Source organism: Ambystoma mexicanum, chromosome 11, assembly GCF_040938575.1.
Source record: "Ambystoma mexicanum isolate Mex_15411 chromosome 11, UKY_AmexF1_1, whole genome shotgun sequence".
In the NCBI taxonomy this organism is placed as follows: domain Eukaryota; kingdom Metazoa; phylum Chordata; class Amphibia; order Caudata; family Ambystomatidae; genus Ambystoma; species Ambystoma mexicanum.
The window spans coordinates 1,279,626,417-1,279,649,753 of record NC_090934.1 but is presented as its reverse complement, the minus strand read 5'-3'; the positions used below and the strand labels follow the sequence as shown (position 1 = coordinate 1,279,649,753).

Below are 23,337 nucleotides of genomic sequence, written 5' to 3'. Positions count from 1 at the left end.
TATCCATGATGGTAGCCAAGGACTTCAAAAATGTTGCGTCCGTTTCGGTTGATAGACCTTATCCCGCGCAAGTGATGGCTATAAAGCACAGGCAGCCCCAGCAGCAATTCATGGGCCAGAAATATGGGGCCATCATATTCTTGTTCCAATACAAAGAAGCGCAAATACAAATTTAAAACGTCTTTTGGAACTACCGTTTACCACACCGCAAGTCCCTCTGAGTTATGAATTTGGAATAATAGGGATTGCATATACAGCCAAATCAAGGCCATTCTTGCACTGGCTGCGATCCTGGAACACACCTGAATGTTTTACTTACTTAGCAGTACTTTGCGATATTTTGAGTGACCTTGATGTCCATGGTTCAAACAGGAAGTCAAGGAACAGAGTCAAAGGCTACCCCTCTCTAACACGCACAGGAGGTGCAAGTAAACTACAGAAGGTTAGGTAAAATTATAAACTAACCTATAGATCACATAACTGAACAAAGGAAATTGAACAGATAAAACAAAATGTATTCATAAAGTTTCAGATTAAAGGTCACAAGGTCTGGACCAATAGACTTGCACAGAGTCAAAAGACTAACAATTCTGTAAATTGTGTGGTTAGTAACAACAAAAGGGAAGATTGAAATTGCATGTACTACTGGCACATTAGCAGTACGTAACTACTGTCATGGTTCAGAGAGGTCAAAGAAATGTCAGCGTCCCTTGGCCTCCTGAGCTTATTGGATGAGCCCTGTAAATATGAGAAACATTACAAAGCTTGTGTGGTGTCTGTGTTCAACAACGAAAGACTAAAAAACAGATTGCTATCAGGAGCAGAATTAAGCTAAACGATATTTGCTACTAAAGCCTAGACCATGACCGAAAAGAACATTGACTAACCTGTAAGAAAGCTTCAAATAAATCTTCATAAATTGGCTAGTAAATGTATACATTTACTAGCCAATGTGATCAGGCAACCTATCCCAAGGGCTCCTTTTGTGCTCAGTGGAATGGAGATATGTGCTATTTATTATAGAAGGCAATGGTTACTACTTCTATTAAAGAAACTTAAAACGAGAGAATTGGGAAATGCACTTGCGTTCTTTTAAGCCTGGTGAGTCTCAGGACACTTTGAATATTGTATCAACCTTTTTAATGAAGACATGACACTATGAATGAAATATTTGTTAACAACATGTGCTACATAGTATAAGATTGGTGAAATTGTAATTCTATTTATCAATCAACTATGGTGCTGGTTCTTGATTAGAATAATTGTATGCCTTTTTTTTGGTCTTTAGCATTTCCGTTTGGTCTGTAGTGTAAGTGAGAAGGATGACATGAATTTAAGAATTGGGAGTTTGTGAGAAGGCTCTGTATGATCCACTATTCATGAGCAATATTTTGCCAGCTCCTTTTTTAGAACAGTGCAAGAACATGCAATAGGAACTACTTTTTGATAATACGATTTTATGGTTCCTGCTCTTGATCAATCGCGTATTTTAACTGCTGTTTGTTTTATTTGTAAAATAGTGTTTGTACTGAGAACGCAACCATCCATTTTGATTTGTTGTTTATATGTGCAGGTTTTTATGTCAACTGTCGAAATAAAGCAAATTAATGAATGAAAAAAGCTTCTAAAAATAATGGCATGCTTTAAAGACACCCCCTGACGTACTTGAAGCCAAACTGACATTTACATCCCCTGATTTGGGTACATTGTAAAAATAAAATTAAAATATGCTGTGGACAAGGTTAATTAAGGCCTAGGCCCTCATTAGGACCCTGGCGGAGTGGGTTTCCGCCAGCGCTAATCGCGGCGGACCCGTCCGCCGTACTACGAGTTCCCTTAGCGCCATGGAGGTTTTCTCCGCCTGGTTTTACCGGGCGGAGAAAACCATGGCGCTAAGGGACCTCGTTGTTAATTACGCCGCCGTACTTTACGGCGGCGTAATTAACTCCTTCCCCACTCCCATTATACCCTATGGGGCAAGAATGGGAATGGGGAAGGGTAAAATGGGGATTGGGGATTTACCGCTCCGCCAAGGTCGGCATGGGGTGGTAAATCCGCCAACCCCCATGGCGCTATCGGCGGCTTTCCGCCATGCTCCGCGGTGCATTTAGCACCGCGGATTCCGCCAGGGTCGTAATGAGGGCCCTACTCTTTTGTGTAACTGAATTTTTAAGGGCCACTCCTGCAAAGGAACTGCCTCAAGGTGCTAGACGCGCACATACCCGGACACTGAATCCCGAATAAATCCTGCCAGCTATTGGCCCCTCTCACTTTGCCCACAAAACTCTAATTGTGGGGCATAGGGCTTTCAACAGGATCACCAACCAACTGGAAACAAATGGATTCTGGAAACCATTTTAACTAGGGTTCTACAACCAACATACAACTGAAATAGCCTAAATTGTTTCCACCTTTTTCACCACTGCTCGTCACCTGTACCTCTTCTCCTCCTCTTTGCTCTGTCTGCAGCCTTTGACAATGTGTATCACTCCTCTTTCCTTCTGGCCCTTTCCAACCTCGATTTTCAGGACATTGTAATTCCCCGGATTTTCCACTACCTTTTCGATTTCATCGATTCCTGTATTCTTCTCCCACCACTATATTATTTGGGAGATAATGCCAGCTGACCTCTCCCCTCCTTTGCCCACCTGCACACACACTTGCAGTCATCTGACAGTGACCAGAAGCTCCAGTAGTTCGTCACATCTACACACCCAACTGATAGTGCAAACCTAACGTTCCTTTAAAACCAATTGCAAGGACTGCTGCTCTGCAGGAATACTGGGACGGGTAGTGACTAAAACGTGTACTCAATCTTGCACTATCACTAAACCAGTAGTGATACCAATCTTAAAGGTAAAACAGGTACAGCCTGACGGGTATACCTCCCTCGACTCTTTTGGTAGCCTGGGATGAGGGCAGGTTATACTCCTCAGAAGGAGCGTGATCTAAGGTGCCACACAAACAATAGTAAAGTGGTACCAAAATAAAAGAAGGACCAATTAAGGTTCTATAATCCTATGTATTTAATAAAAACAAACAATTCACAAGCTAATCAAAAAAACTGGACAGCAAACCCTGTAAGGGAAACACAGACAATGCAGACTTTGGGAGCAACGCAGGCATTTGGGGTGAAGAGAGAGGTGCAGGCCCTTTATTGTGAACGGATAGCCCAGGGGCAACGCGCTGGTCTTGGAAGCAATACCACACAGAGCAACAGCGGTTCAAATCCCAGATCCACGCTTAGAAACCAAACTCAGGTACAGTATTAGGTGCGTCATAAAAAAACAATTAAATTAAAGTCAAAAGTGCTTAAAAGTGTCTTTAAAAGGCAAATAATTGGGTTGTGTGAGTCACTAGGACCCTTTAAGGCAGTCCAAGGTCACTGCGAATACCTCTTTGTATTGTCTCAGGTGCTTTACAGAATCGGATAGAGGAGTCCCAACAATTTTAGTTAGCAGTCGATTCAAATCAAAATGATGCGTCCATTGGGTCAATTCAGAATTTGTGAAAGGAAAGTCGATGGCTTCCAGTGGTCTGAGGAGGTTTTTTAGTTGCGTCAAGATGATTCTTCTGTTGGATCAAGTCAGCGCTCAGGATGTGGAGAGTCAGGTGCTTATACAGTGGCAGGCTGGTGGTTGAGTCATAGCGGTGATGCACTTCAATGGGTCAAGTTGGTGTTGAGACAGCTCGAAAAAGCAGGTAAGTTCATAGAGTGCCAAAAAGCAGCACTGCAGGAACCTCCAGGGGGGCCTCTCCTCCAGTGTGCAGGGTCCTGGTTCCAGTGCACAGCTAGCGGGTCCACGGTAGTATTTCCCCAAATGTGCCGCTTAGGTGGGTAGGCAGAAAGGCTTTCCTCTTCCTTGGAGCCTTGTAGCTTCACCTCTATGGAAAGGACTTTGGAATAGACTGTCTCCCCAACAGAATATTAGGTGAATTCTGGTTGTCTTGAAGTCCAAACTTGAATCAACTAAGGCAAGACTTCAAGATGGTGGAACCGCCTCTTCACCTAAACCTCTCCTCTATCTACTTATACTCCACCCCATGCAAAATGACTCCAGTAATCAGCAACCTGGTATGAGAGAGTGTTGTTATGTCAGGGCTGTCCTTATAGCACTCTTTCCCTGGAGACCTCCAGGGGAACATTCCTATACCCTTTGTTATGGGATCAAAAGGGCAGCATCCTAGGGCATGAACCCACATGTTCATTGTGGAGACACCGGGTCAGACAGCTGTTGGGACTAGACCACTGCTCATCAAGCTGACACTAATATACTATCCAAATGATGTAGCTGTATAATTGTGTGATGCCAGTGTTACAAGGCTGAATTAGGAACACAAATATTATGTTTTGTATCGGGTTATTAAAAGTCCACCTCTAGCTGTTGGAACTTTGTGTTCCAGCAGCTGTCGGGAATGCACAAGTGTCTTTTGATCCTGCCCTGCTTCCACTGCAGGACAGTTGCTGTGGATAACAGGAGATGGTCCCAGCAAAGGCACATAAGTGCCCTATTATTTTGCCATGGATCATTATTAAAGGGAGGTCTCGTTAGCTGGCCTCCCTTTCAGAAACAGAATTATCTGCATCATATTATTACTAAAAATAAAAATGTTCAGGCTATCCTGACCTAAACAGGTGGCATTCTGCCACACGTCTCCACTCTGGTATTTAGCTAACTTCACTACTGCATGGGCTTCCCATTCTACTGTTTTGCCCACTCTCAAAATAATCCTTAACTTGTATTTGTATTTTGTATTTATTATGTTTATATAGTGCTTTACTCCAAAACGCTGTACATTTTAACAACTGGATACATATAACATTAAAACAGTAGAAGCAATTTACAATTATGAATCAGACCAACAAAACAGTAAGTAGAGCAATTAAACTGAATGGGAAGAGGGAGAGTAGTGCAGTAGAACTGAGGGGAAGAGGGAGGGGTGAAGAGGAGACGGAGGAGGGAAACAGAAGGAGGGTATAAAGGTGTGAAAGGGGAGGGTGGGGGTGAGGGGAGGGAGATGATCATGGGGAGAAGACAAAGGAAGGAGGGGGAGCAAGAAGGGGGGAGGGTTTCATGGCGGGGGATGGAGAAGGAGAGATTTAAGGGAGGTGCGGAAGGAGGAGAAGGTAAGTATAGAGCGGATTGAGAGAGGTAAGGTGTTCCAGTGCAGGGGGGCTAGGAGCTGGAAGGAGCAGAAACGGGAGGGGGCACAAGGGGATGTAGGAACAGTGAGAAGGAAGTGGGCAGCAGAACGAAGGGAGCGGGAGGGAGTGTAGAAAGAGAGGAGGGAGGAGAGATGAGGGGGAGCAAGACCATGGAGAGATTTAAAGACTAAGCAGAGGAAATGAACTTGGCAGCTTCCCTTCTTTGTAAGCTCCCATGTGCTTCACTCACCTACCCAAATGCATTCAGGGCAGTTGGCTGTCTATGAATGCCCGGTCCATCTATTTTACTGCTGTCTTCAAATCTGTTCATGGGGTACCGCCTTCCTTCCTAGCTGCTTCTAGCTCCTGCAACTTACCCACTTGCATCCTTGATTCCAGCACCCTTCTTAATCCTTCAACCACCCTGTGCCACTTCAAATGCCTGCTTCATATTTCCACCTCCATCGCCGGAGCTTCTTACTACTTGAAATCGAAAGCGTCACCAATATCCCAGACTTCTAGTTGGCCCTTAAGGTCCATCACCTTCTCCTTGAAAAGACCCCATTCTGTGCAACCCACCCCTTCTTCCTTGAAAACCTTCTCTGCTACCTTCAATTGGCTTCTCCCATTATGTTCACCTCCCTGTTCTCCTGCAGGTACACACCATAGCGTAAAGAACCTGCTTGTTGGAACCCCCCCCCACCTACTGTATGTAACTATGTGAAGGGTTTCATGTTGAACCACCATTTTGAAAATAATTACAAATCAAAACAATGCAAACAATTTTCTGGCGTGGCATTTCATATGCACTGCGCTAGAAATTGCAGAATGGTAAACATTTGGCAAATGTATTCTTTGAAATTGGACATTAACGTTACAGTGCATGCGGATTGACATAATTTGCCAGAGCATGGCGAACTATCTCTTACTAGTGCCTGTGAGTGTGACGATGCTGCGTTTGGTGTGTGTGGTTCAAATGGTGCATGAAATGCTTGAAATCTGTACTGTTGGATTATGCATCTAAATGATCAAAGTTGAGATGATTGGTGGTAAAACAGAAGTCAGGACACTACCAGGGAATATGTGCTGAGGGCAACGTAATGTCATTCACATGTGATAAAAGGAAACACAGTGAGTGGTATTACAGACACTTTGCAATGGTGCAAGTGCAAACAGCGCTGGGCGCTTTGAAACAGTATTTTCTTATTGTATAAGCACCTAACAAGCAAACAATAAAATAAATACAAATAGATAAAAATAAAAAATAAGAAAAATAAAGAAATAAATCAAAAATGTATAAAAATAAATACTAGGGCAAAAATTGGCCCAGTTGAATAAACATTCTTTCAATGCATTTTTGCACAGGGCAAAGGACAAAGTTAGGGCAAACATTACCCAGACACAACAACCCATTGGAAAATATGTTTTTTTGCACTAGGGCAATTTGTTTCCTAGTGCTAATCACACTTTTGCACCAGTGCAACATTTGTATAATAACGCCCTGTGTATTAAGCTAGCCATTGTCATGGTGCGTTCTAGGTTGTTTGCAGTTTTTTGCATTCCTTGTGAGTAACGTTCCATGTGTTACAGTGCTCCAAAACCTGCGAAAGTGGCTTCCGAGTTCGGGAAGTGAGGTGCTTGTCCGACGACCTGACTCCCAGTGATCACTGTGAACCGCAAATGAAACCAGAAGAAACAGAAACATGCAACCCTCAGGAATGCGTTCCAGAAATAGGTAAGAGGACGACGCTGATTGAATGAATGCTGCCATCTAGTGGACAGAGGTAATGTTTACATGACACCGAAGCAAGTCACCAAGGGGTCTCATTAGAAGTTGGCCAGTGCGGAATTAAGGTGCTGGTATTAACGTAAAGCGGCACGTTTCCACACCGGCCAACTACAGGTTGGCTGGTGGGGTGGCAGAATCCTGCCACCCTACTGGCAAAAATCGCCAGTATTACAGGCACCGGTAATACCAGCGCCTGTAATACCAGAAAAGTCCCCCATGGAGTACTAACGTCCCTTAAAGGCACTCGTAATGCAGTGGTAATACTGCAGGGCTGAGTGCTGGTAACTGTAATTCCATTTGTTGGTATCCTGGCGGATTTACCACCAGGATACCACCATGGTTATAATGAGCCCCAAGTGTTCAGCCTTTTTGAATAGCTGTATTTTCGATCTTCAAATCAGATCTTATGTAAAGTTTATTTTTATGTTTTTCCAAAATGTGTCGCAAAATACATTCTACTAAAACTATATTGCTTAAAAATGTTATATCATTATTAATATGATGTATGTCCAATTCTGCAATTTAGATCTATCAAGTGACCCTCAAGGAAAAAGTAAACAACCTTTTGTTTTTCTTTTTTTATTTAAGTGCATCTTGGAGAACATTGTCAACCTTTTACACAGTTCCAATTTACCCATTCCAATTTACAATACAATACAATACATACAATACATTCTACATTTTAACATTTTTAAAATATTACATTCCTTACAATACATTACAAAATTCTAAAAAAATCAGTCCCAACAATTAATTTCTTCGCCCTATAAGCTTCAATGCCTTAAAACTGAATATATTATAAAAGCTTTAAAACTTCCCTCACCTGTATACCAAAAGTTACTTTTGTAAGTTATTGCCTCTATTAAGTAGCTGTTGCATTATGGATAGGCAAGGCCCGGGGGTTTATTTATCTTTCTCAACGCCTGTTGCCAAACATGATGGGCAGCAGATGCTATTACCAAGGATTCAACACTAAAAATCATACTCCAGCCTGGTTCCGATGAGAATAGCCTGAACTTCGCGTAATCCTTCTCGTGTTCTTTACTGAGGGCCCCACAGTTGGTGAGAATGTACCTCTGTGTGTCCACGAGGTTGGAGCACAGTCTGCAAAGACTGCTTCCCCGTGGAATACCCCTCCAAGATCCCGTCTTTTCAAGCACCAGAAGACTATAAGGCGTAGAGCGAGGATGAACCTGGTCAGCAAATGAGTGCTATGTTTTGTCAAATAGCTCCTGGGGGTTTCCTGATGGGAAAATGCTGCAAATTGCAGCAGCTTGGAAAGATGGTTAACAGTTTGTGATAGATCCAGACTTCTTGACTTTTGTTCACTTTTTTAGGAGATGGAAGTCCTGACATGTACTAGGCAGAATGTCAACTACTATTTCCTTGAAATGTAAAGTCACCACCAGTGCCAGCTCTTGATACCAGACACTTTTAGAAAATCATGTAGCATGCGGTACTGTCCTATTCACCAGAGTCACTTCCGAAAGCCCACTATATTGAAACTTGACCCATAATGTACATGTCGCTACCTTCCACAGTGAGGTAAGCGACATGAGGCCAAGTTCCAGATGCATGGCCTCATCTGGCACCATAGCTGGTAGACCCAGCAGTGAGCGCAACATTTTTGCCTTTTGCTTAGGTAACCAGTTGAGCATCCTTAGTGGATAGACATCCAAAGCATAGAGAATACAAGGTATAATTGAAAGTCGGTAGGCTCTGACCTTCGCTTCTATGGAGCGGCCACTGTGAATGTATATGGTCTTATTAATTGCCAGCCACTTTCTCCACGCTTTCCTGCTGATACCCTCTGCTAAGTTGGCCGAGGTCATTTTGGGTCTGATTCCCACTTCCAACTATTTGTATTCTTCGATTTGTTCTAATGCAACGCACACCAAGATGCCACCTAAAAGAAGGTGCATCACATGCCCCTCTACCCACACTCATCACCTTGGATTTAGTCAGGTTTGGGCTCAGACCGTGCTCCGTTACATATAAGGCATCCGGGGCACGTTGCATGCCTGTGGGCGTACGGTCCAGCATGACCGTATCGTCTGCATATGCCAGGCAATTCAGGGTTTCATTTCCGTAGCAAGGGGGGAAGTTATGTGCATCCCTAAGCGCGAGCGATAGCTCTGCTGTATATAGATTGTACAACAAAGGGCAGCCCTGTTTAAGACCTCCATTAGAGGCAAATGGCCCTGTGCGAGAACCTTCCTGCGATGTTCACACCCTCACCTCGTTGTCTGAGTGGAGACGTTTCATAGAATACAATAGAGAGGGGTGTAGACCCCACCTTTCTAGCTTCTCCCACAGCCTTGATCTGATAACACTATCAAAGGCTGCGGAGTAGTCAACAAAGGCGATGTACAGAACGGATCCCAAGTAAGAATGAGTTTCTGAAATGAGGGTCAATAATGCCCAAATGGAATGGGTGGTGCTACTCCCCTACCTAAAACTCATCTGGTGCAAGGGCAGCAGACCTTCCCTCTTTTCCCATTCAGACAGAAGTGAGAGCAGGATAGAAGCAAATAGCTTAGGACTACATTCTAACATCGCCAGACGTCTAACATGTGAGGGCTGGCTATGTGATCCCTTCTTGTGTACTGCTATTAATATTGATCTTTTCCAAGTACGAGGAGTGCTTCCCCCTGCACAGACATGAAGGAAAAGGTATCGCAATAAGGAGCCCCAATAGATAGGATCACTCCTTATGACCTCATTACATAGTCCGTCAGGGCCAATGGCTTCATTTTACTTATCAAGCCCTCCGTGTCTACTTCCCTAATGTACTCGGAGACTAATGTATGCCTCATCGGGGGATCCCTCCCTTCTCTCGAACTTCAGAGTCCAACCAGAACATGTCTTGGATGAATACACCCCATTGTGCATCTGTTATACTGCAAACTTTCAAGGCCGCACTACGCAGCCCGTTGCAGCGAATCAGGTGCCAGAATTTCTGGGAATTATTTGTCCTGAATAGCTGATTAATGTATTTCCAAGCTGCCGAGTTTGATCCATATCTATCATTTCAGAGCCAGGATTTATATCTGTTCCTCGCTATTCCCATGATATTTTTCCTTGTTCTCTCCTGAAATAGCTATAGACCGTTTTGTTATACGAATCAAGGCATTAAGTTAGCTCTTTTCATATTAATACCCAGAGCGAACCTTGAACCCGTTCTACCCTGTCCTTTAACCATGATTCGGAATCTAGGGTTAAACGGGGAGAACAGGTGCAACCAGCATCTCCAGCTCGCAGTCACACTGCCTCAGAATTTCAACTCCTCCCCCACCCTGCTCCTTTATAGCCGACCCAAAGCTTTCAATCATGTGGTTCGTCCAGCGCGTTCTGTTACCTTGTAAATTAACCGAGGGGTTACCCAGCCCAATTGCATCTGGCCTATTAGATTGTATCCCACATTGCATGCTAAGCATTACATGGTCGCTATTAAGCCCTGTGGCTGCTAGGATCAAGTTCAAGACCCTCTCCATTATACACAAGGCTTTCTGGGGCCTGCGATGTACCTACCCGCAACTCTACCTACCGAAATACTGTCCTGCAAAAGACCTCTGCTCATCTACCTCCAACCTTCTGCGAGTGAGCCGGTTCTCCAAGCAGAGATTTTGAGGGAGATCCCTGTCCTCAGCAGGTGCCTCCCTCTGCACTAGCCTCCCTGCCTCCCTCCGTCTTGAGCCTGATCTTTTTAAGTTCCAGAAACTCCACAAGACCTTTCTCTTCTCCTCTTCCTACTCTTTCCATCTACCCCGCTAACCTAGCTCTCTGCTCTTTCCCTTCTCGAGCCTCTTCCTTACAGATTGCTGACTGGCCGCCTGGTGTACCTCAGAGTCTCACAGGACTCTGGCACCCCTGCCTGTCCTCTTTCCCACTTGACTCAGGGACCTACACCCCACCCACACTTACTGCACTTGAGAATTAACCCATGAGAGTGGCTCTCTCTGCACTTACTCCAGTCTCCACCGACCAGGTGCACTTGGACCTCCTCCTCCCTGTGACCGTATGCACTTGCGCAATCCATACGCACCATGCCTGTAGATCGTCTGTCTCTTCTCCCTTGTCTTGACCCCTTGATTGCACTGGTAAAGCCATCATGCCTATTTGCTGTATCTCCAACTGTTAAATGTATTTTATACACTTACTCTGCCTGTGCAGACTATTATCGTCTCAGAATGTCAAGGGCTCTGAGCAACTGTTGTTTTTTCCCTGTTCCCACCCTCCTCGAGTGCTTTGAAACACTTGCCTGTGTATAGGTGCTTTATAAATAAACAATACCATACCAAGCCACGTGATCATTCCAAGTTCTGGGCAAAAGGTCGAAATCAGTGGATTCACAAAAATAAAATGGATACAACAATTGAGATTCCATTCTACCATGTGGTTTGAGTCTCGCCTTCCTTAACCTTCAATGGGGAGAGATCAAACTCATCCAAAGCATCACACCAACCCTTGGCCCTATTGCCCACCCCACTCTTTTTCCCCTTTTGGGCAGTACGCTGTTTACTGTAGGCACAATCCACATTAAAGTCTCCAGTCAGAACGATACCGCTTTTCGGAAAATTGTTTGTCCAAATCCTTATGGTGTCTATGAGGATTTTCCTCAGATCGGTCTCCACCCCGGGATCATACATAGTAACCACCAATATGTCCCTTATTATTGGATCTAATTTGGTGATATAACCAAACAGTAGATCATGGCGGAATCTGGCGAGTGGGAATTTGGCGAGATTCAAAGATGCCTTTGCACTCATACATGATCCGCCCTTAGGGCTGCCCTTATCTGGGCACATAGATGGTGTGAAAAGGGTGGAGAAGCCACCCAAATCAAAGTGTGTTGTTAACCATGTTTCTTGCAAGCAAAATATCTGTGACTTCATTAACACCTGCAAGGCTAGTTGGTGATTTAGAAAGGATTGATGGCCTTGTGAGTTTCATCAGAGGATCTGTAGCAAAGTTCTTTCCCTCCCCATCCGTGGTCATTGTGACTTCTGTTTAACCGGGGACCAGTGTCCGTTCTGCCTGTCTTCACCATTTTCCCTCCTGCAAGCAGTGAGTAGTATCAGACTCTGTGTGTAGGAAGGGCATGCGGCTCCAGCAACCTTACATACCAAGGGATAGAACACAATATTTTCAAAACATAGTTCCCTCAATCATTCAGCACCTTTACACACTCTTTCCACAACAAAGGATGATGCGAAATGTACCACTACCCAATTAGTCAAGCTGTCGTAAAATGGAAGTTCCAGCCTGTCAAAATCTTTAGTTGTAATCACTTTCAACTGTGGTATAAAGTGCAGCAATTCCACCAACCAGGAGTGGTTAAGGAAAGGGCTATTCACTGTCCAGTTAGACTCAATATGTTTAATATAATTGAGATCTGAAGGATCGACCTCTTTCGCTTGCGTTGCCATCATGCACTGTGCTACAGGGCATAGTTCCTCAACTCTGTTCAACCAATCTCTGCGTCTTCCCCATTGTGTTCTATCCTTTACCAGAGCTGTTGTTGTTTTCCCCCTCGGCTCTGTCTCCATTTGAGCCTTTAAATGTGAGGTCTGTTTCCTCTGCGACAATCCGCGAGAGCAGGAGCAGGTTTTTTGGACTCAAGGACTTTCGTCCTCTTGTGAGGCCTGCTGTGTTGGTTTTCATCCATCTCTTCCACATTTATAGTAGCAATATTCTGCAGCTGAGTACATCTATCCAGATCCTCTGGCTTACAACCGCTCTTGGAGGCAGGGGTGTTGCTAGGTCTGGAAAAGACCCGGGGCTACGCTGATGTCGTAACTGTCGGGACTCGGGGCTAGCTAGCATTTTGGCTGTAGCTCCTGAGATTCTATCCGGGGCTACAACCAAAAGACCAGGGGCTATAGCCCCCTTAGCCCCCCTCTAGCTACGCCTCTGCTTGGAGGGGACCCCCCATTTATCTATCGGGCCCTGAAGCTGGACCCTATGAATGGTACCATCGCCTATATTCTTGGTGACAGTTCTCTTGCCTGTTAGTTTCTTTTGTGCATGTTCACACCTTTGTTTTAGAGTGGCTGAGGTAGATATTATCTGGAGCTTAACCTGGGAGCTCTTACGTGCTGGGGGATGGCATTTTTGCTGAGTGCTCTTAGGGGAACGAGGGGGAACTTAAAAAGGAATTTTCCACCAAAAGGGACCCCAAATCACAACTCTCAGATTCGGCTACCGCATAGCCGATTCCTGATAGTGACTCCTTACGTTGTGGAGATGGCATCACCTGGTGATTATCCACTCCCTTCAGGTGCTGTGGCTCCTCTGTTTCTCTGCTCTTGTCAGTTGCTTGTTGGGTATCAGAGGATCGGTATTCAACAGGAAGCGCTCCATCTGCTTCTGACTAGTGTCGCCAGCCAATATCCGTTTGTGGCCTGCACAAGATGTGACATCCAAGGCTCTCACTACTTCTTCTTTGAGACTTAGCTGGTCCTCTGCAATTTTCGAGCATTGCAGCAGTAGTGCTTCAATGTTTGCTTCACGCGATCCAAGGGTCACCGTTGTTGGCACTTGTTTTTCGAGTAAGACCTCACTAGGAGTAGCTACATCTGATAGCGATTCATCTTCAACATCGCTATCACTAGTTTCAGAATCATGGGTACTCAAATGTTTCTCCGAGTCTGGCGTCTGAAACAAATTTTAGGCCAAATTAATATCATATGCAAAATCCACGGGCCTATAGAGTTTCTTCGAATTACCTTGCACAACTTCCGCAGGAAGCCATTGTTATCTATCGAGGTGTCCGCCTCAGCTGAGGTCTCTGCCTCAAGGGAATTTTGCTCCTTTAGCGACACTTGCATCATTTTAGTCTGTGCTGAAGATGTCGAGGACATTCGGCTCCCAAAGAAAGACTCTATCTTTTCCTTGGTTACATCTACTGTACGCTCACGTTCCCGTTTGTCTCTTTTGGAGCAAGGGGAAGAATTAAAATCTGGTCTTTTCCCCTGTGGGCTGCGGCGGCGTTTGTCAGATTGGTGAAGGACGCTGGGAAGAGTAACATATTGGGATTTTGTAGTTTTCATTTAGAGTATATATAAAGTTTGAGGAGCTCAGATAAAAGAGATCAGAGTACTTAAAACGGAGGTGCCCGAGCAGGGCTGGCAGTCAGGTGGTGCAGGCAGAATAGACACAGGGACGAAAAAGTGTTGGCGCTTGGTCTTCGTCTCAGTCTAGGGGCGTGCCCAAGGCTTAATGGATTTCTGCGCGCAGGCCAACGGCCGGTACTAGTGAGTTCTAACTCGCAAGGAGGACACCTGAAGGACCTTCAAGGATTTAAAGACCGGCCACTCGCCAATACATCACACCGTCACCACCATGCCCAGCCGTTGCTACGTGTGTGATGACAACACCGTCCCAGCTTGCTTTAGCAATTGCTTACTTGTAATTGACCAGAGAATGTTCTTCTGGGTTGGCTTGATCCACATGCCACTACGCCGCTCTGACTGCCGAGACTGCCACTCCTGCCACACCGCACAGCTCTGCGTTGCAAAGGTTTTTTTAACAAAACTCTGCCTCCTCAATGTAGCAGCAAGTGAAAAGAGACCTTAGGCCAGGGTTTGCTGCTTAGACTGCCACTCCCGCAACTCTGTAAACATACAATGGAATAGTAAATAGGTTTTAGCTGTTAAATGTCAAGTGCAGCATCACATGACCCAAGCCTCATGTCATGACTAAAATACAGTGAGAAGGTTCACACCATTACAACTGATAATCATTAAATTACTTAAAGGGATGGTCTAGTAAAAATTTGTATTTAAAAAATAGATAGGCCACATAAAAATAAAATACTAGCATCCTCCGTTTTAAAACTTCCTATGTAAAATTTTGAGCTATTCAAGCTCAAAATTCGAAAAAGCAAGCACAGGGGCGCAGCCATTTTGTGAAATGGAGGCCCTCCTGTGCTGGCTTTTGCGGCACTAATGAAGGAAAAGCCAGCCAGCTGTAGTAAACAAAGTCTACCGCTGGGTGGCTTTCCCTTCATTAGTGCCGGGACTCGGAGGACACGGACCGGAGACCAGAGCAGGAAAGCTGCAGCTGAATCTCGGTAAGTGCTATTTATAGACTTTGTTTACTACAGCTGGCTGGCTTTTCCTTCATTAGTGCCGCAAAAGCCAGCACAGGAGGGCCTCCATTTCACAAAATGGCTGCGCCCCTGTGCTTGCTTTTTCGAATTTTGAGCTTGAATAGCTCAAAATTGTACATAGGAAGTTTTAAAACGGAGGATGCTAGTATTTTTTTTATGTGGCCTATCTATTTTTTAAATAAAAATGTTTACTAGACCATCCCTTTAACTAAAACATGAGATAAAAAAAGTTGAGTAAAATTAACACTGTCCTGTTAAGCTCGGGACTCCTGGGATGTGTCCCATTAAACTGACAGACGAGAAAACCAATGTTAACTAAGGCACACAGTAATCGGTCACCGTTCAGCAAATCACAATGCCAGAAACAGACACAAGGTGGGAATAATGACATCTCTAAGGCAGTGGTGTATTCATACACATTTGACCAGTATCCATGACAATAGTCTTTTCTCCTCCAAGTGTCAACAAAGTGACACCTAATGTATGACCCAAACCTAGGCATGCTCCTTGTGGTCAGTGTGCACGGAAGTCGACATCCTCTTCCCCTTGCCATATGGCAACAGGTGAAACTGGTCACTCTGATCTCAGTTCTATTTTGATGTAAGGCAGATACAGGGCCTGATCACAAGCTGGGTAGTAGCCCTTAAATGCGGCGGTAACGCTATTACTGCCACATTTAAGGGTCCACCCAAACATGAGTCTGGCAGCACCCCCCCCCTGCTCTAAGCTGGCAGTAAATGCTCTGGAACAATACAGATTTTTGGTGCAATTATCACGCAGTAATACCGCCAGAGGTAATTGCGCCCGAAATGCCCATACAATGGGGAATTACGATTAGCGCTCAACTCGTGATCCGGCGGGAATACTGCCGGATGGGTGGGCGGTAACGTAAATACAGTTGGGCGGTATTCCAATGGGGATACCGCACAACTCGTGTTGAGGCCCACAGACTTTTGGAATACCCTCCTGCTCCTGGGTGCATGCATGTACTTTTTGGCCACTCTTTACACTTTGTATTTTTACTGTTTATTCTCCTCAAACCTCCTCCTACATCATTAATGCTGCAAATTCAAAAATCATCATTATAGACACAAGGCCCGATTCGTGGAATCTTTTTAACAGTTCAAAGTGACTTTACACTGCTGAAAAGTGACTTTGCACAACCGACACAAACCCTGATTCATGGAACTGTGCAAAGTGTATTTAAGCAGTGCAAAGTCTGTGCAAAGTCATTTTTGAAGTACAAAATGACTTTGCACTGACTTTGCACTGCAAAAACACACTTTGCATAGCTCCATGAATCAGGGTTTGTGTCGGCAGTGCAAAGTCACTTTTCAGCAGTGCAAAGTCACTTCGCACCGTGCAAAGAAATCCATGAATCGGTCCCTTTGTCTATTTGGTTAAGGTTATACAGACCTGTTCATCAGTTGAAGGCCTCTCTGAAGTGTAAAGAGAAAGACAGAACACGGGCCTCATTCGAGCAATTTTGCATGATATTAGCACTGGGCATATCTTTCAGTCAATGTTTGAACATGGAATTGCATAGGCATCAGGGCACAGATTTACGTAGTGCAAAAAGGCAATAGGGATTTCTTTTTGCACCAGGGCAATTTTTTGTTGTGGTACTGATACAACATTTCACTTGCTCTGTTTCAAAGTTTCTGCAACGACTAAACTTTCTCTATCTTGCAACATGAGGATACACAGAAGATTGAATTTAATGAGTGGTCTTCATCGTCCCTTGTCCACGAAATTGGCAGGTTTTAAATTAAGACTGGAAATAATAAGATGTATTCCTTGATGAAACCAAGGCATGCAATGAGAATGTATTAATTCATTAGATTTCAGTTCAAAAGGGGATTTAATGGAAACAATGAGTCAATATCCAGTATCATTAGTTTGATTAGGGAAACTGTTTTTATCTTTTTTTTACTCCACCTAAATAAACATATTTAATTGTAGATTTGGATTTAAACTATACTCAACAATACATTGGTCCTCATTACGAGGCCCAATGTATTGTTGGGCTACCGCCATGCTCGCTACCGGCACCGCCACCGGTAGGGCAATAACCGGGCCATTACGAGTTGAATGGGCCCGTAATTGCCCATTCGCGGGTGGTGGTATTGCTGGGCTCCCGATCCCCATTCTGTCCCGTAGGGCAGAATGGGGGTGGGGAGCACGTATGCGCCGGCAAAGTTGATAACGGTGCCGGCGCAATTACGAGTTATGCTCTGGCACCCGCGCGCATAACTCGTAATTCAGCGGGACGGTATGAACGGTGCCGGTGCCTTAACAGAACCGTTCATACTGTCACTGCCAACATTATATGAGGCCCATTGTGTTTGCCAAAAATATTCAATGTTTTTTGTTATTTAAAGTACATTTTGAAAATAGACTAAAGCAATGTTTTTTTTAATCAAGGGTACTATAGAATTTAAAGTTCAAATCATATGCATTGAAAAAATGTCAACTCCACGAGTGATGACCTATCGTGAATATTGACTATAGTTTGAAATGGCAGATACCGTCCCCTTAGTCAGCTTTAGCATCCATCAACACTTTCTGGCTGGTGTGAAACATGAGGTGGTCTTCATCAGTACTTGGGCTTCTCAGACACCAATAAAGTGTCAGTAAAATAGCTCACTGCTGTAATCTGCAGGTCACAGGTTCGAATCCCAGCAAGGCCAACTCAGCCTTTCATCCTTCCAAGGTCAATAAATGAGTACCAATTTCAGTTGCGTGTATGTAAATATGAGCTCTGTAAAGCGCTTTGGATTAAGGAACTACATAAATAAAGCACATTATTACCATAATGGCCCATGGCCTCTTTTTGACAACTATCAACAAGAGATATGGTCACACGTGGTGATAATAGTTTGCATTCCACAGCTGGTGTTACGTGTAACCAAAGCTAGATGGAGTAATTGCCAGGGCTCCACTTTTAATTCTGATGAGTCTTTAATGGATCATTGTTACCATGCATATGGGACAACTCTCCATGCATGGATCTACCCTATGGATATGATCTTAACTTAAACTAAAGTAGTTTCACTAAGTACAATGGATACACAAGATCCAAGGGTGAGACAATTTAATATTTCACCGGTTTTCCGATATTAACATTTTCTTAGGACAAGTGCGGCTTTAGTATACAGCCTCTAGAACAGGGCAATGCATTCAGCTGAGCCGAAACAAATAGTAATCCTAGCCCAAATGAATCTAATTATTTGCATGGTGCCATTCCACTGACTTGAACCTGCAATGCACCAATCAAAAGCAAATTGCCATTGAACAAGGAAATAGAACCACAATTCATGAGCTAGGACAGGATTTGAATCTGTTACATTTTAATTCTACTCAGCTTCCTATTTTTATTTTTTTATTTAATATTTTTTTTTATAACCCGCCTAATACCGTACCTGAGTTTGGTGTCTAAGCACGGATCCAGGATGTGAACCCCTGTTGCTCTCTGTGGTCTTGCTTCCAAGACCAGCGTGTTGCCCCTGTGCTATCCTCCATACAAATTGTCACATTTATTTGGGCAAGAGTGAGATTTTAGTGGTGTGATTTGACTCCAGCCTGGGCTTAAGTGGAGATGGGTGAGAAATCGGTTTGTAGTGGTGGGTACCACTTATTACAGGACATGTGTAACAACAGAAAGGAAAAAGGATGACTAAACTTAAAAGGACACTGACAACACCCAGAACCGACCAAGAAAGTCCCACCACAACTAGACACGTAACGCCAAGTCAAATAGAACACAAACAACACCCATTAGGACAGAATCAACACCCACAGCCAATCCCCACCAACTTCCTCAGTCGGCCCATAATTGCTACGAGGTACCACAATGTTATAGAGTTGTCTGAATGTTAGCAATCACCAGACTCGAGCTAAGTTGTGGACATTAGCATGTGCACTGGCCGTGTGAGTGGCGAAGGAAGGCAGGTAAGGTTATAAAGGAAGTTGATGGAAGTAGAGGCCAAGTGTGAAAGGGACTGTGAGTACCGGACAAGCCCAGATCAGGACAGAGGCGCAGAAATGCTCCCACACCCCATATGGGGAGATTACGCAAACCCAGAACCTCACTTCGAGACAGAAATGCCAACTAACCAATCCACTAACAATTTCCCCCTCTGCATACACCTCTCAAACTCTAAACCAAACACAACCACAAACCTACAGTACAACAAACCGCACAAACTTCACTACACTGCAAGAACAAAACACACATAGACTCACAACAACAGACACAACGACTACCGGCACCAAACACCCCAGGCCCAGCCAACGGACCCACCGGGCTGAGGCCGCCACCAGCACATCACTGCTCTCTTGCACTCTTCCAGCTTTCTCCCACTAACTCACCCTGCCTTTTTCCCCTCTTTCAGAGCTGCCAGAGCGCCAGGGGACCACTCCAGTGGTGATAGTGTGCGGTACAAATATTCTTTAACATTAACATTAACATGTATCATCCACTGTGAGGTTTATCACATATATTACATTTGCTGGCATCAGTCTTGTAGTTTAGTTTTCCCTTTCGATGTGCCTGTATAACTTAATACAAAGTTCTGCCTGGGTCCAAGAAAGACGCCTAGACAATATGTTGCAGTTCAGTTTTGAAGGATGTCTTACAAGAAGGGCTCACTTATATTTAAAAGGGGTCATCCCAAGCAATAGTCAGGATAGTTCTCTCCTAGATGCAATCTGGTCCCTTTGCCCTCCAAGACCCTCCTTTTACTAATGTTTGTCGGGTTCAGGTTCCTAGGCTTTGTCTGCCTTTGGATCAAGTGGCCCAATTTATTTAGTCCAGTCCTCCCTAGAACGTTGCGGGCTTCACAGTGACCCGAAACCCCTCTTCTTGTTCTAAATGAAGGCTTTCCAAGGTGCCAAATCCCAAGACCCACCCTGGTGCAAAGCCTTTTTGAGCAGACGGGTCAGTGGATGCAGCCGACAGGCACACCTGAAGAACCTGTCCCTCTGTTTTGACCTTACTTGGGCTTTCTCCTTATATGTTTACCCATCTCACAGACCTCTTCGTAGTCTTCCTGACCCTATATCATTCTTCCTCCTAACGTCTGGTCTTGTGTAGGGCTTACGGAGCCCAACAGAAACTTCCTACTCCGTCTGTCTAAAAACGGGTTCCCTCTCAGCACCTCAGTCCTTCCTTCAACACCTGATGTTCTTATTTTGCCCTCTGCTCTTCTGTGGTCTCTCGGCCCACTGCTACTAGCTCTTCCCCTTCTCTGTATCCTCGTCCTGCAGGCTTGGCCTCCTCCAGGATATCACTTTCTCCCCAAATGTTACACTCCCAACCTTCTTCATACCACCTTCACTACCCCCTCCACCTCATGGTGTTCCTTCCTCCACCTCTTTCATGTCAGTATCTCCTCCTGATGTCACCTCCTGTGTGTTACTTCTGGCCTCTGATGTTTTCACCCGGCCCTCCTAAGATTTTGCCACCTCCTCCTGCACCCTGATTCCTATCTCCTCCTTTTGACTTCCGCTCCCTTCTACCGATCTTAGAGTCTCCTGTAACTGTCCTTCTTCTGATGTTATTACCCCCACTCTCACCCCCTTGACTTTCACCCCCACCTCCTGTCTTATATCTGAAGTTACCTCCTCCTAATTCACCTTCTTAACTCTCATCACCACCTCCGGTGCTCTCTCTCCCTCTGATGCTAGCACCGCCCCCTTTACCCCTGAGCCGTTACCACCACCTACAGATCTCCACTGCGGCACCTCACTCCGCTCCTCCATCTCTCGAGCATCTGATCCTTCCACTGCTCACCAGTCTTCAGCCTTCTCAAAACATGACCCGCAGGCTCCTGCAACCCACTCTTGACAACTGGGAATGTGGGTCTCTATTTATTTATTTATTTATTTATTTATAACGCGCCGTAGCTCGCAAGCATCAGGGCGTGACTTTAGAGTGTGTTCACCCCCTTCCCCCTATCCCGGTTGGGCTTTCAGTGAGGGTCTGCCCTTGTGGTTTATAATTCGGAGAGGGCTGGGATTAGCAGTTGTCCATGAGTGCACCTGGGAGTTCTTTGGATTGCAAAGGTTAGAGCAAGTCTATAATTAGTATGTCGGCCATCTTGGATTTTTGCTTTAACCCCCCCCCCTTGTTTGTTTGTTTGTTTGTTTATTTATTTGGTAATTCACACCAAACCCTTGGGTAGTTGGGTGCAGCAGGACAAGTAAACTTAAAGCTTAGTTACAGAATAAATTGGGTACATCCATTCAGGAAATATATATTTACTGCCACTTCCAGGTTTGCAATGAAGTGGTGGAAACTGGGGGTCACATATTACATATTACATGTTACAGTCGAGTAACTGCCTCTGCCAAGCTAAGGAGTCCTGCGCTTTCAGAATGTGCATCACATGAAGGAAATACACTACCAAACCTGTCAAAAGGCTGTGTTTCTGGTTTCATAGTGTACACTTGCTGAAGTTGAACGTTTGTGTTCCTGGCATGAGAATCTCTTGCTAGGATACAATGATTCTGTAACTTTGTTACCTGCAATAAATGATCAGTGTTCAGAAGCTTGTGTGTTGGTAACATTGTAGCTGTGAAGTTCACCACGATTCCCAGCAAGACTGTGAGGTGAATGCTTTGATGCACTAATAAAGCTGAAGCTGAGTGAAAGCATGTGCACCATCGTCTTGTATTTCCGTAAAAGAGAGATGTATCTTTTTCTATGATGGAGCCTTGGGTCTGCTCAGAGAAATGTTCAGGCTTTGTCAGGGAAGGAGTCTTATTGTAATGTCTCACAAGGGATTTGGGGTGCGTCACGGCTTTCAGAGCTGTTGGAGTGGGCAGGTCCCCAAGAGTGGCATATGGTGGGGAACCATGATCAAACCCTTCCAAGTGACAGGGATCAATGTAGGGTGGCGAGAGGATCCTCACAATACCACCCCTGGGCCAAGGTTCCACTGGCTCGGAAGCAACCAGTTCCCTGAGGCACAAACCCGGTGGTCCTCAGAAGCAGGCAGGGGACCTCATCACAAACTCTAATAGCCTCTATGAAAACCTGCCTAAATGCCTGATGACTAAACCACATGCACTTCTCGATAAAGTCGCCCATCTATTTTAAACCAGTTTTCAGGCTTAGGGAGATTGACGACATTTCACCGGCCCAGAGCCTCTTTAAAAGATGTTGCACAAGGCTAAGTGTGGGAGTCTTGGAAATGGCGGCCCTCGCCCCTCCATAAGGGTGTGCGTGAGCTCCACTTTCATTTGGTTGAGGCTTCAATCCCCCACAAGCATCAAAAGCAGAGCACAGTTGGCAGCATCCAAACCATGCAACTTGACTCTAACTCCAGGGTATCACTCTGCCTGCTTTTCAGATGGGCCATGGCCATTTTAGGCGGGCAGATGTTTTTGCACCTCGTGCTGCACCCGCAAGGGGCTATGGGATGCACCTTAGTCCTTCTAAAAGAACTGCTGGAGACAGGCCAAGTCAACATTTCAATTAAACTATATACCTATGTTACACATATATGTATACGTGTGTACGTGAATCATGTTCTCCCAGCACTGCTAACATGCCAGGATTAAATACAAGTTTAAAAAAAAAACATTTCAGTTAAAGCCCTCAAGACTTTATGTACCCCTCCAGGAATGTGTATTGGCTTGCTCGTGTTCTGTAATGGTCCACCTGCAGCATGAATATCCCTATTGTCCATGTTAAGCACCATCAGCACAAATGAGCAAATGCCTCTCAAAGAGGACTTGCGCATTTTCATTTTTAATTTTTTTCTGCACTTATCCGACACACCCTGTCTGTTGCCTTAAATCTAGCACTTGCCACTTGCTGGCTGCACTACCACTGTTTTCTGCTTTTTATTATTTATGTTTTCATGTTTTATTTATTTTGATTCCTTTATGCTCAGCACTTTCCCCCCTCCCTTTCCTCTTGCACTTTCCCCTTTCCCTCTCCCATGCACTTGCGCGTTCTCAATGTCACTGGGCCTAGTAAGATTGTTGTTTTTGTTCTCCCTTGTTCCCCTCCCTGCTCAGCACTTTCCCCCCTCCCTTTCCCCTTGCACTTTCCCCTTTCCCTCTCCCATGCACTTGCGCGTTCTCAATGTCACTGGGCCTAGTAAGATTGTTGTTTTTGTTCTCCTTTGTTCCCCTCCCTGCTCAGCACTTTCCCCCCTCCCTTTCCCCTTGCACTTTCCCCTTTCCCTCCGCCATGCACTTGCGCGTTCTCAATGTCACTGGGCCTAGTAAGATTGTTGTTTTTGTTCTCCCTTGTTCCCCTCCCTGCTCAGCACTTTG

General features: G+C 44.9%; 1 protein-coding gene across 2 annotated transcripts in view; it reads left to right on the top strand.

Annotated features, from left to right (window-relative positions):
• Positions 1-23,337, top strand: part of THSD4 (thrombospondin type 1 domain containing 4) — a 1,773,455-nt gene that overhangs the window by 1,735,365 nt on the left and 14,753 nt on the right. For both annotated transcript variants that reach the window (XM_069624755.1, XM_069624756.1), the window contains one exon: positions 6,737-6,881. In XM_069624755.1, coding sequence (XP_069480856.1) covers positions 6,737-6,881 — 145 coding nt within the window. The remainder of the gene's footprint in view (positions 1-6,736; positions 6,882-23,337) is intronic.